The 14,568-nt window shown below is 39.5% G+C and overlaps 2 protein-coding genes across 2 annotated transcripts in view; both read right to left on the bottom strand.

Moving 5' to 3' along the window:
• Window positions 1-1,357: 1,357 nt before the first annotated feature.
• Window positions 1,358-6,062, bottom strand: LOC106604897 (uncharacterized). The gene is made up of 6 exons (XM_014200012.2): window positions 5,772-6,062; window positions 5,043-5,387; window positions 4,604-4,858; window positions 4,272-4,418; window positions 3,099-3,206; window positions 1,358-2,837 (listed from the first exon to the last, which is right to left on the bottom strand). Exons 1-6 carry the CDS (start codon window positions 5,818-5,820, stop codon window positions 2,644-2,646), a joined length of 1,098 nt encoding a protein of 365 aa, XP_014055487.2. The 5' UTR covers window positions 5,821-6,062; the 3' UTR covers window positions 1,358-2,643.
• An 8,305-nt stretch (window positions 6,063-14,367) lies between these two features.
• LOC123743107 (uncharacterized) overlaps window positions 14,368-14,568 on the bottom strand; it is a 3,411-nt gene continuing 3,210 nt past the window's right edge. The window contains exon 4 of the mRNA XM_045718233.1: window positions 14,368-14,568. This exon is cut by the window's right edge and continues 1,004 nt beyond it. The gene's annotated coding sequence lies outside the window, so the exon portion shown is untranslated.

Raw genomic sequence — 14,568 nt, 5'->3', positions numbered from 1 at the left:
ACGCCGACAAAGCCTGTTTACTAGTTTTCCTCGTTTTTGATCACAAGCTTGTTTACTAGTTATCCTGGTTTTGATCACTGCCCTGACCCTGAGCCTGCCTGCCGTTCTGTACCTTACGGACTTTGCCCTGGACTACCGACCTCTGCCTGCCCTTGACCTGTCATTTGCCTGCCTCCTGTTTTATAATAAACGTCTGTTATTCAAACTGTCTGCATCTGGTCTTATCCTGAGTCGTGATATTTCCTCTCACCCATCTACACACAATACCCAATAATGACAACGTGAAATCCTGTTTTTAGAAATTGTTGCAAATTTATTGAAATATCTCATTTATTTTTCGCACCCCTGTATTCACACCCCTGAGTCAATACACGTTAGAATCACCTTTGGCAGTGATTACAGCTGTGAGTCTTTCTGGGTAAGTCTGTAAGAGCTTTGCACACCTGGGTTGGACAATATTTACACATTATTTTTTTTAAAGTTCTTCCAGCTATGTCAAGGTGTTTGTTGATCATTGCAAGACAGCCGTTTTCAAGTCTTGCTGTAAATTTCCAATCCAATTTAAGTTAGAACAGTAACTAGACCACTCAGGAACATTCCATGTCATCTTGGTAAGCAACTCCAGTGCATATTTGGCCTTATGTTTTAGGTTATTGTCCTGCTGAAAGGTGTATTTGTATCCCAGTGTAACAATGCCTCTCGATGGAGGGGGGGTGGAATCAGGAGCAGGAGAGCAGAAGGGTTCCAGGGAAAATCAACAGTTTATTAGGCGGTTCCGAAAGCGCAACACAGACACAAAGGAAAACCGCACAAATGTTGTATCCACTCCCAGGGAGGGAACGATACACACAGAGGAGAAACCTCGACTCTGCTAGCTACAAGCAATATGTCCACGGTAAACACATACCGTACTTAAAACAAAACAACGCCCGTGGTGCAGGCACGCACCCCTTACATGTACCATACAGCAATAATCCCGCACACAGACTAACCCACTGAAATCAGAAAAACTAGACACAGGTGTGTAAGACCAGACAGAACTAAATGAAAAGGAAAATGGGATCGGTGGCAGCTAGTAGGCCGGCGACGACGACCGCCGAGCACCGCCCAAACAGGGAGAGGAGCCACCTTCGGTGGAAGTCGTGACACCCAGTGTATGTTGGAAAGCAGACAGAAGAAGGTTTTCCGCTAGGATTTTGCCTGTGCTTAGCTCTATTCCATTTCTTTTTATCCTAAAAAACTCCCTAGTCCTTGCCGATAACAAACATACCCATAACATGATGCAGCCACCACCATTTTTGAAAATATGAAGAGTGATACTCATTTATGTGTTGTGTTGGATTTGCCCCAGACATAACGCTTTGTATTCAGGATATGAAGCTAATTTCTTTGCCACTCTATTATTGCACACAGAGGTGACTTGTTAAGCAACTTTTTACTCCTGAACATATTTTTGCATTCTATAACAAAGGGCTTGAAAACTTACTGACTCAAGACATTTCTGATTTTCAGTTTTTATTAATTTGTAAACATTTTTAAAAACATAATTCCACTTTGACATTATTGTGTGTAAGCCGGTGACACAAAATCTCAATTTAATCCATTTTAAATTCAGTCTGTAACAACACAATGTGGAAAAAGTCGCGGAGTGTGAAAACATTCTGAAGGCACCGTAAGCACCAAAAGGAAATGCAATTTGAAAAAAGAAAAGCAAACATGTGTAATCACATTCATCATATGTTTGTTTGCGTCAAGACTAATGAGTCTTATGTCTACACAATGTTATTTACAAGGACCGGTTCCCATCTTTTTTCACATATATCTGTTTGTAAATTTATTCTCCATTAAATACATTTATTTCACTCTACAATTCCACTCTTTCATAGTATGAATGTCCTTATTTAACCAATGTGCTGTAATACATTTATTTGCTGCAGACAAGAGAATAATCGATAGATAAGCATTTTGAGTTTGGCACTCGTGTCCTTTGCCAGGGAGCATTTTAATATATTGTTTACAAAGTCAAAAACATAATTCCAGAAGTTCATCATTCTAGAACAAGACCCTAAAATAAGTGGGTAGTTTATGAACAATTCCCACATTTTCTCCAGTATTCATCGGTTGTTTCTTTACTTATCTTCACCATTGTGTCTGGAGTTAGAAAGTACCCAAAATGGTATTGCCTCCCAAGTTTAATTTTCAATTTTCTCCCCAAGTTCAGATTCCCACTTGCACTTAGTTTGCAGAGTACTGCGCTGTGCCATGATATCAACACATTGGTACAGTTTTATTTGTTTACTACTAGTTGCCATTTTCTGATTATTGATTCTGAGTTTTTCTATGGGAGAGGGCTCACCCTGTTATTACCCATTTGGGGTGTTTCAGTAAATAGTCTCTTAGCTCTAAATAGCTAAAGAACTTTGGCAAATGGAAGTTTGAACTTAGTTCGTCAAATGATTTAACTTGGTTGTTCTTTAAGACTTGCTGTACATATTGCAAATTAAGTAACGACCACGTTTCAAAACCTGAATCTAGTGATAATGGGACGAAATCTGTAAGATATGCAATACCTGTTAGGGATGATATGTCCATATCATCCCTAACAGCCTCCTTCTATCATATTGAATCTAGACAGTACCTTGCTCACTGAACTTTCCGTACCCTGGCGTACACACAGTCTTCCTCCTCAAGTGTGTCTACACTCCGCTGGGGACCCTCTAATATTTTATTCTGTCCATACTCCACCTCCATTGACTGATGGGGAACCACAGTCTGTCTCATTTGCTTCTTCAGTATCCTGACATTAGCGTATTCCACATCCTGACTGTCAACATTAACTGTGTAGAGAGAGAGTGAGAGAGAGAGAGAGAGAGAGAGAGAGAGAGAGAGAGAGAGCGAGAGAGTCAGATTGCATGTTAATATTTCACTGGCAAGACATTGTAAATTATCCATATTTTTTTGAAACTGCACTGTTGGTTAGGGGCTCGTAAGTAAGCATTTCACTGTAAGGTTGTATTCGGCGCATTTGACTAATACAATTTGATTTGATATTGTAGTACTTTAAAAAAATTAAGAGCTACAGCAAAATATCCTCTAACCTGGAGTTTTTGGAGGTTTCTTGTTCTTCTGGACACAGTAAACTGCCAACACCATCCCTAGGACAAGGACTATGCCTACCAGAGACCCTGCTACCATCCCTATGATCTCTGGGTATAAGAGAGGAAACAGAGACAGAACAACATATAAGCATGAAGGTTGTTTCATTGTAGCATGAAGGTTGTTTAATTTCCACCACTGTTACTACATAAAAGGCCATGAAATCCATCATTCATATTAATGATTATGATGATAACTAGATAGTAAATTGTGGGACTTGCTTTAGCTCTTAAATTATTTTTGTGGTAGTGGAAAAAGTGTTCAGATATGAGATTTGAAAAGCAGAGAAGTAGACTAAGATTTCGTTGGCTCCAAGTGTTTGTCTAAATTGTTGTGAAAGTGGTCAAAATTTCAGTTGTTTGTAAAAGTCGACGCAAAAAGTAGTTGATGCAATTAATACAACAGCTGTTACTGTTGATTGGCAGATTACCATTCTGTTTTGATTTCAGATTAGAATAGCGGAGAAGCAGACCAAGATATCATACTCTCTACGTTTTTGTCAAACTGGTTGGGAAAGTGGTCAAAATGTCTGTTTGTAAAAGTTTACAGAAAATGTAGTTGATGTGATTACTATAACAAGTGAATAATTTGAAGATCATTATATTCTGATTTCAGATTTGAATAGCAGAGCAGTAGGCGGAGCAGTCATATGCTAAAAATGTTATTCTAACTTGATGGAAAAGTGGTCAAAATGTCAGTTACTTGGAAAAGCTGAGAGGAAATGTAGTTGATGCGATTACTAAAAAAGTTTCATTTGATGGGCAGAAGATAATTCTGTTCTGATTTCAAATTTGAATAGCACAGAAGCAAACTTATATTTCATACACTTTCTAAGTCTATCGTCTAAATTATTGGGATTGGTCAAAGTAGCTGATTTAGATCAAAAGTTACATTGTTTAGAGTGAATAGAATAGAATTTTGGAAGTCATGATGTCACAATGGGCCCTTTAGTATTTTGAGGAAATTCCATTAAAGTTGATGGCGGACAAAAAAAAAGGACAACAAGTTTAAACAGTGTACTAAAAATAGCACTACAAAGTTTTATAATATAGTATGATAAAGATTTAGAGTGGGATGATTTAGAGTGGAGGTCACTAGATTGTCAGGTCACTTACCTTCGGTTGCCTCTGTTTTACTGGTGAAGGCATTTGTCACAGTTGTGTGTGCCTCTGTTGTAAGCTCAATACACAGGGTATTACCAGTGGCAATCACCCACTCTGATATCTTTGTCCCGTTGGAAGTGCAGTTAACATACATAATCCCTGCAGATGATCAATTAAACAGGAATCTTATATGTATCTGAATTGAACACTGGCAAATGGATAGTGCTTTCTTAACAGTTCAATGTCCATTGATAAAGATTGATCATCATCATTATTATCATTAATCACTGATATTATTTTTCATAATATATTGGATTAACAACATTTATTAAACAGTAGCTTACCCTCACAGGGGGAGATTATTTTGCTCACAGTAACACTGTTGATGTTGTTTTTTACAGTGCAGGTGAGATCTCCAGACTGGCCTCTCTTCAGTGTCACGGTGTTTGTCTTGTCACCAGGGGAGGCCTCAGTGTCTCTATGTGTGTGTCCGTCCAGAGTCCAGCTGTACTGAGGACCGTCCCCCTCAGAGGAGCAGGACACCCTCACCTCTCCATGGGTCAGACACTGAGAGGACAGCTGAGGAGAGGACACTGGGGCTGTGGAGGAAGAAGAATCGACATCTGTAGACATTTGCAGACTTTCGCAAAAGCAAATTAGAAAGCAACACTTCTTCTAGAAGTAGAAGGCCACAGAAGCGTTTGCAGTCAAGTTATTATAGTTATAGTTAGTAATAAGTATTTGTCAAAATTCGATTTTTAAAGGGTTATCTAATTACTGTACCTTCAATGAACAGTTGTAGTCTCCTGGTCCCTAATGCTTTCCCATCTAAATTAAATGTTTCTAGTCTATATTCAGCAGAATCATTCCTTTCTGTGTTATCTATCCTAAAAGTCCCATTGTTGATAAAGAAGTGTGCTCTGGTTTCAATGGATTTGTGGATTTTCACTATTTCTGGGGTTCTGTTTCTAATTTTCAGTATAACTTTAGCAGTATCATTGGATTCGGTTTTTAATAATATGTCAGGGACTCCACTGACAACGTTTATCAGCTGGAGATAGACAGTTCCTCCCAGAGCTCCATAACACTGAGCTCCATCCTCTCTAGCATCACAGGGCCTCTCCATGCCTGAAAATCAAGAGGAAAATAGACACTGTAGTGACTATCACTGTCCTAGTTTTGAGTTTTCATTTTATGGATGAGAATAGAAGCAACAGTATAACTAAACCAATGACATCAAGGTAATAGGCAACATAATAGTACCTCAGTCAGTTATAATTATCACGGGACAATTAATAAAAAGACATCTGTCTTTTTCAGTGCTTTGAATATTGTCTCTGTATCTATCATTAGTCATTATGAGAGGGATTCATTTGACAAAAGTGATTCTGAGTAGCCTATAGTATACCACAAAGAACTTTGATCTCGTGGTTCACGTTCTGCATGATATTAACAAGGCTCCTTACTGTATATCAAACAAGAGGGAAATCGACACATAAAGAAACTTCTTACCATGAGACACTGCTGCTAACATCACCAACAGTCCAAACAGAGCCTTCATGTCTCTTCACAACACAGGGCTCAAGTTAACAAATTAAGATATACTGTAGTGTAACAAAATCCTCTATTTTCGATTCAGTGCTGAATTTCCATAACTTGACAATTTACAACATAAACTAAACCTATGCAAAGGTGGTATGAAAGACACTCCAGCTGTCCTCGTCAATCATTAGAATTCACTTAGTTGTTGACAAGCAAAATAAATTATTAATAGGTTCTGACACAGAGGAAAGAGGAACAGCCTCATCAAGGTTTCACTTGTTCACTACATAAACAGCCAGGCTGGCTTTATTCATGTCTCTTGATGTGTAATATCAGACAAGTTGTACAAAAGTGCTAAGTGAGTCTACACTCTCAGAAAAATAGGTTATATCTAGAATCTAAAAGGGTTCTTCGACTAGAATATGACAAATGTGGACAGTTGTTGGGTTATTTATTTAGGTAAAGAATGTACAAAACCCTCAGTAGTGAATTTCATGAAATAGAAACAGTAATATGGGAAAATTAATATAATTCGTTACAGTAACAGTATCAGTATCAGTCCTATTTGCCAACGTACAATCATTGGATAACAAAATAGACGAGCTACAATAACGAATATCCTACCAACGGGACATTAAAATCTGTAGTAGCAAATGTTTCACCAAGTCATGGCTGAACGACGACATTGATAAAATACAGCTGACGGGATTTACGCTGCAATGGCAAGATAGAACAGCTGCCTCCGGTAAGACAAGTGGTGGCGGTTTGTGTGTATTCGTAAACAACAGCTGGTGCCCCAAATCTAATATTAAGAAACTTTCAAGGTTTTTCTCAGTTGAGGTAGAGTATCTCATGATAAGCTGTAGACCACACATGAGGGTTACTGTATGTAAGCCTTCAAAGGCGTATTTAACCCCCAAAAACATTTTTTTCATAAATGTATAATTAATTTGACACAGTCCCTCACAAACCATGCATGACAACATTCAATCTTTCAATATAAATTGCATTTGGCTTATTTGGAATATTCTTATTTGGCAAATAGAAGTGAGTTTTTTAGCTCCTGACCTCCAATGATCTGTGGTACTCCTCTGCTCTCCAAGTATCTGAATTCAAGATTTCAAAACAATATTTAGCAGAATCACTCCTCTCTGTGTTATTTATTTGAAATGCCCCATTATTGATAAAGAACTCTGATCTGGCTTTAATGAATTCATGGATTACTTTGTTTTGTTTCATTTTGAATATCTCTGTATTAGCACCAGTGGGGTCTATTTTGAATTTGAGTTTGGATCCTGTGGCATCATTCATCAGCTGGAGATAGACAGTTCCTCCCAGAGCTCCGTAACACGACATGTTCTGTGTAGCATCACAGGATGTCTCCATGCCTGAGGATAGAACAAATAGCTGTTTTGTTGGTAGTGATGATAAGTGTAAATCCTTTGCTAAAACTTTATTAATACCATTTCACTTTGTGAAATTTTGCTTGCCCAAACTTTTATTGTTTAAAGAACTTATGAAAGAGATTGGTGTGTTTTTTCACTATATGATCATGGCATGCATGGGGTTTTTCAATGACAGACATCTGTTTAAAATCACTTGATGGTTTCATTTCATAGAGACAAATAATAATGTTTTATTGCAAAATGCTATATATCCACTCTCAGATAAGAAAGTAGTACTGCTATGTTTTACACAGTCAAATGCAACAAATAACTACATTTTTAATAAAGAACTGTAGAAATTATACATTTGTGACATCTATATTCAATACAGTAAGATGAGATTTGTATGTAAAACATTTACATTTTAGTCATTTAGCAGATGATGTTATCCAGAGTGACTTACAGTAATCAAGTGCAATTTACAGTAAGTGCATTCATCTTAAGTGAGACAACCACAAAACACAGTCAAATATACAGCATACAAAGATTACATTCCAGCTAAACAATGGATACAGTATATATCTCTTTGCAACAAAAAAAAAACACATTTTATGAAATCTATGACTCCCCCAAAAAATCTGAGATCAGTAATATTTTACACACATGTGAATAATTTCTGATGCTAAAACACAAATGTGAAAAATTGGTGGATATATAATTTTTGAAGAAAGAAAAACTCATCAATCAATGAGAAAGGCCTCAGAAAATGTTGTGGCAGGTCAGATATGTTCCTCTGGATGCTATTGCTGAAGAAAGGATGATGCCTCTACATGCTAGGCTGGTCCCATAGCACAGCATATGTTATTCTATCGTTATTTACATTTTAGTAATTTAGCACACACTCTTATCCAGAGCGACTTACAGTAAGTAGCAAGTACATACATTTTAGTACTGGTCCCCTTTGGGAATCAAACACACAACCTAGGCATTGTAAGCACCATGCTCTACCGACTGAGCCACACCGAGCCAAACATTTATCATGAAAATGAACAAACACAGAGATGAGTGGCTACACAGCACTAACAGACTGGAGCACTATATGTAAGCCACTAGAGGGCAATCTTCCTCTAAATACCAAAAATACAATAATGACCGCTGTACTGAGTCTGCTAAATACAATGTTTACCGCCAGACAAACTATAGTAGCCTACTTTTAGTTGCATTTGTGATCTGAACATGTGTTTATTTAGGTGAAAAAGCAGTACTCTATTCTGGATAGAAAACATGCACACACAAAATAACAAATAAAAAACTCCAACAAAAAATGTTACAAATAATTGATGAATTAAGACAAGACAAAATTACAGAGTATGTAGTAGTACACAGTTGTTTGAAATAGAATTAAGCACAACATCGAAAGCCAATTTACCCACATTAAGCCTCCATTGTGTCCGCTGGTACCCTGGACTGAGCAAGAGAGAGAGAGATTTCATCTGAGATGTTTGCATGATTGCCTTGCTGATGTAGTCTTCCAGTGGTGATCATCCAGTCTGATATCTTTGCCTAACTGGGCAAATATATAAGAAGAAAAAAACAGGAATCATACAGCATCCCAGATGGAAACTGGCGTATATAACATGATTTTTGTTAACAGGTCGGTTTCTGACGATAACAATAATGACGGTCATTATATTTTTCATAATGTTTCTAATTGAATGATAATACAAATAATGCTGACTGTATTACAGAAGGCTACAGCTTACCTAGACAAGGTGACAATGTCTTTCTGATGTCAACACTTCTGATCTGGTTTCTGATGGTGCAGGTAAGATCTACAGGCAGGCCTTTCATCAGAGTGATGGTGCTTCTTTCGTAACGAGGACAGTCCTCACTGTCTCTCAGCATCTGTCCGTCCAGAGTCTAGCTGTATTGGGGAGCATCACCATCAGAGGACCAGGACACCCTCATCTCTCCATGGGACAGACACTCAGAGGACAGCTGAGGATGGGACACTGGGGCGGAGGAGGAAGAAGAATTGACAGCTTTTAGCTAATTATGTAAAAAGTGAATAGACAGTGAATAAAGACAGGAAATTGATGGTGACTAAATACGGAGCTTAGTTATCTGTGGTTTTAAAAAAAAGGTATATTTTTCTTGCCCTTGATCTTTCAGATTTCGAGTGGAAGACTACACAATATTCGGCAATCACTTGTAGTTGTTATTTTAACATTAACGATGGAGAATCATAATCTAAAAGATCCAAAATATTTAGAAAAAAGTGATTCAGGCTGTCTTTCGGAATGTATTTTAGTCAATATATTTGAATCACGTGAAGTCTTTTAAACGGCCCTAGAGTCTATTGACGCACCGATGAGTCAGTATAAGTAACATAATAAAAAAATCCCCATCAAAATCCGTCAGTTTAAGCTAGAGATATCTGTTTTTTTTAATGGGCAGCGTTTCAATCCACCACAACTGCCTATGGCGATCTTCCACATCTGCAGTGGAAGGTGGCCGAGCTACAGCAGTATTTGTCAGACAATGAAACATCCAGAAAATCGGTCTTCTCACCAAAACCGGATGTACCGTCCGAACGGTTTGGCCAACAAACGAATATGACCACTCCATTGATAGATGAGATTCTCACAAACACGTCCGAAGTCAGTACCAAACATGATGGTGTTCTCTGTTTTGCTCTACGACCCTCACACATTTCACGGGACTTGTCTGAAGGTAACCAACCGGTACCGGTTAAAAAAATGTATGGAAGTATGGAGGTAGTTTTGTGTCTACCCCAAAAAAGGGGTTAAATATGTGTCAAAACAACACCAATATTTCCTGTGCTTTCTTCTATCTCTTAGATATATAGGGCAGACACTTCTGCCATGCAGGCAGTGATGCAACCCGCCAGGATACTCTCGATGATGCATCTGCAAAGCCTTTTGAGGATATGATAGGTTTTCTTGGGCCCTCTTCACAACTGTCTTGGTGTGCTTGGACCATGTTAGTTTATTGGTGATGTGGAAGCCAAGGAACTTGAAGCTCTCACCCTGCTCGACTACAGCCCCGTCGATGAGAATGGGCGTGCTCGGTCCGTCTTTTCCTGTAGTCGACAATCATCTCCTTTGTCTTGATCACATTGAGGGAGAGGTTGTTGTCCTTGCACCACACGGTCAGGTCACTGACCTCCTCCCTAAAGGCTGTCTCATCGTTGTCGGTGATCAGGCCTACCACTGTTGTGTCATCAGCAAACTTAATGATGGTGTTGGAGTCGTGCCTGGCCGTGCAGTCATAAGCGAACAGGAAGTACAGGAGGGGACTGAGCATGCACCCCTGAGGGGCCCCCGTGTTGAGTATCAGCGTGGCGAATGTATTGTTACCTACTCTTACCACCTGGGGGTGGCCGTCAGGAAGTCCAGGATCCAGTTACAGAGGGAGGTGTTAAGTCTCAGGGTCCTTAGTGATGGGCTTTGAGGGCACTATGGTGTTGAACGCTGAACTGTAGTCAATGAATAGCATTCTCACATAGGTGTTCCTTTTGTCCAGGTGTGAAATGGCAGTGTGGAGTGCAATAGAGATTGCATCATCTGTGGATCTATTGGTGCGTTATGCAAATTGGAGTGGGTCTAGGTTTGCTGGGATAATGGTGTTGATGTGAGCCATGACCAGCCTTTCAAAGCATTTCATGGCTACACACGTGAGTGCTATGGGTCGGTAGTCATTTAGGCAGGTTACCTTAGTGTTCTTGGGCACAGGGACTATGGTGGTCTGCTTGAAACATGTTGGTATTACAGGCTCAGACAGGAAGAGGTAGAAAATGTCAGTGAAGACATTTGCCTGTTGGTCAGCACATGCTCGGAGTACACGTCCTGGTAATCCATCTGGCCCAGCGGCCTTGTGAATATTGACCTGTTTAAAGGTCTTACTCACCTCGGCTGCGGAGAGAGTGATCATACAGTCATCCTGAACAGCTGATGCTCTCATGCGTGTAACAGTGTTACTTGCCTCGAAGGGAGCATAGAAGTTATTTTGCTCGTCTGGTAGGTGTGTGTTACTGGGCAGCTCTCGGCTGTGCTTCCCTTTGTAGTCTGTAATAGTTTGCAAGCCCTGCCACATCCAATGAGCGTCGGAGCTGGTGTAGTACGATTCGATCTTAGTCCTGTATTGACGCTTTGCCTGTTTGATGGTTTGTCGGAGAGCATAGCAGGATTTCTTATAAGCTTCTGCATGTGTCCATGTGTGTAAAATTGCTTTGGCTGAGAGGGTAGACTACCGGCAGTGGTGTAGACCTTGTGGAGGGTAAACGCAACAGTTTACCCATCTCCTTTTTCAGAAAAATGCTTTGGAAGTATAGGGAGCGTTACTTTTTTCACCATGACCGGCAATCAGAGTTGACCCACCAATTGGTTTACCACTACATCACTGGCTACCGGTAGGCCTATTTAAAGTTAATGGTAATAGGCCTACACATTGTAGCCTTTTCTAGTAAATTGACCATGTTAGGGTGACCATCCTGTTTTTCCCAGGAGTTTCAGCCCCATTTCAGGTGTCCTGACTTTTCAGGCTACAAAAAAGGTACATTTGTCAGCAAGACATATCAATTAATGTAGGCCTAATCAATGGCAATCGCCGAATGTCATTACGCACACTTGTTGGTGTTTTGTAAAGAGATGTCTATTTCCATTAAATGGTCATTCATTTTTACCGTTAAATTACATCTTTATTATTAGGCCCATAAAAAAAAAATTGCACCCGCCCAATAGAGATCCCAGAATTGCACAGTGTAAATCATACTCAGATCACAGGTCACCAAGACTGAGGATAAGAGTGAAATATATTTTACTGGTATAATTGTTTATAATCTAATTATCAGATTTTGTGGCTTAAACATTCCAATAACATGAACTTAGAATTGTTACAATTCTCTAAACATATGAAGAGAGAAATGGACATTACAATGATGTTCTCTATGGCATTAGTAGGAATAGCTTTTGTCATGAATATGTTTTCCATTCAACAATAATGCATCTGTCATTATTAGGGGACACTGGAAATCAAAACATTATACTGTGATGTCTAGCCATATTTTTCCCTTATGATCAATGCATATAAGGACAATTGCATAAGAACTCTAACAATAAACTTACCATGAGACACTCCTGCTAACATCACCAACAATCCAAATACAGCCTCCATGTCTCTTCTTATGGTTGCAAACTGGTCTCAATGCATTTCCAACAAGTGGAGAAAAGCTTTACAATATTTTCACTATACAGTGCCTTCAGAAAATATTCAGACCCCTTGACATTTTCCAAATTGTTCCACACATGGATTTAAAAATAATAATAATAATCCTCAGCAGTCTACACTGCCTTCCCTGTGGCTCAGTTGGTAGAGCATGGTGTGTGCAACGCCAGGGTTGTGGGCTCGATTCACATGGGGGGCCAGTACAAAGAAATGCAGGAAATGAAATGTATGCATTCACTACTGTAAGTGGCTCTGGATAAGAGTGTCTGCTAAATGACTAAAATGTAAATGTACACACAATACCCCATAATGACAAAGTGAAAACATGTTAAAAGAAAACCGTAAATACTTTATTTACATAAGTATTCAGCCCCTTTGCTATGAGACTCAAAATTGAGTTCAGGTGTATCCTGTTTCCATCGATCATCCTTTAGATGTTTATTCAACTTGATTGGAGTCCACCTGTGGTAAATTCAATTGATTGGACATGATTTGGAAAGGCACACACCTGTCTATATAAGGTCCCACAGTTGACAGTGCATGTCAGAGCAAAAACAAAGCCATGAGGTCGAAGGAATTGTCCGTAGAGCTCAGAGACAGGATTGTGTTGAGGCACAGATGTGTGGAAGGGTACCAAAACTTTTCTGCGGCATTGAAAGTCCCCAAGAACACAGTGGCCTCCATCATTCTTAAATGGAAGATGTTTGGAACCACCAAGACTCTTCTTAGCGCTGGCCGCCCGGCCAAACTGAGCAATCGGGTGAGAAGGGCTTTGGTCAGGGAGTTGACCAAGAACCACATGGTCACTCTGACAGAGCTCTAGTGTTCCTCTGTGGAGAAGGGAGAATCTTCCAGAAGGACAACCAACTCTGCAGCACTCCACCAATCAGGCCTTTATGGTAGAGTGGCAAGACGGAAGCCACTCCTCAATAAAAGGCACACCTAAAGACTCTCAGACCATGAGAAACAAGACTCTCTGGTCTGATGATACCAAGACTGAACTCTTTGGCCTGAATGCCAAGCGTCACGTCTGGAGGAAACCTGGCAACATCCCTACGGTGAAGCATGGTGTTGGCAGCATCATGCTATGGGGATGTTTTTCAGCGGCAGGGACTGGGAGACTAGTCAGGATCAAGGCAAAGATGAACAGAGCAAAGTAGAGAGAGATCCTTGATGAAAACCTGCTCCAGAGCAGTCAGAACCTCCGACTGGGGCGAATGGTAATCTTCCAACATGACAACGACCCTAAGAACAAAGCCAAGACGATGCAGGAGTGGCTTCGGGACAAGTCTCTGAATGTCTTTGAGTGGCCCAGCCAGAGCCCAGACTTGAACCCGATCGAACATCTCTGGAGAGACCTGAAAATAGCTTTGCAGCAACGCTCCACATCCAACCTGACAGAGCTTGAGAGGATCAGGGAGAAGCTCTCCCAATACAGGTGTGCCAAGCTTGTAGCGTCATACCCAAGATGACTCAATGCTGTAATCACTGCCAAAGGTGCTTCAACAAAGTATTGAGTAAAGGGTCTGAATACTTATGTAAATGTCATATTTCAGTTTTTTATTTCTAATAAATTAGCAAAAATTCTAAAAACCTTTTTGCTTTGTCATTATGGGATATTGTGTTTAGATTGATGAGGAAACAAACAGTTTAATCAATTTTAGAATGAGGCTGTAATGTAAGACTATGTCAAGCAGTCTGAATACTTTCCGAAGGCACTGTATCTGGCTGCATACAGTCTGAGCATCTAAGAGTTGTTCCAGTCTGTAGTTTAGAGAACTGTCTGAACGGTACCCGTTGTTTCTTTTTGATAAAAATGAACTAATATAATTACTAATATAGAGTACATGTTACATTAATTAGTAGTTCTTCTCTGAAAAGAGGAACCCATAAAAAAAGTGAGGTTTATAATAACTTCTTCATTTGAAAAAGTGTTAGACTCATTCTGTTTATTTCTCATGAAAAAAAAAGTTGTAAAATTACAATTAGTTTCCATTTATGGAGGGAATGTATTCATGTAATTTAACGCCACTGCCAATTCATAGCTGGCAAAATAACTGATAAAACTGATAGAAACAAGCCATTACCATAAAAAATACTTATTAGAAGTCAATGAATGCATACACTGAAAGAAC

The sequence above is a fragment of the Salmo salar genome, chromosome ssa05 (genome assembly GCF_905237065.1).
Source record: "Salmo salar chromosome ssa05, Ssal_v3.1, whole genome shotgun sequence".
Classification (NCBI taxonomy): Eukaryota; Metazoa; Chordata; class Actinopteri; order Salmoniformes; family Salmonidae; genus Salmo; species Salmo salar.
Note: the sequence above shows the minus strand (reverse complement) of the source record. Positions and strands in the feature narration are given on the sequence as shown.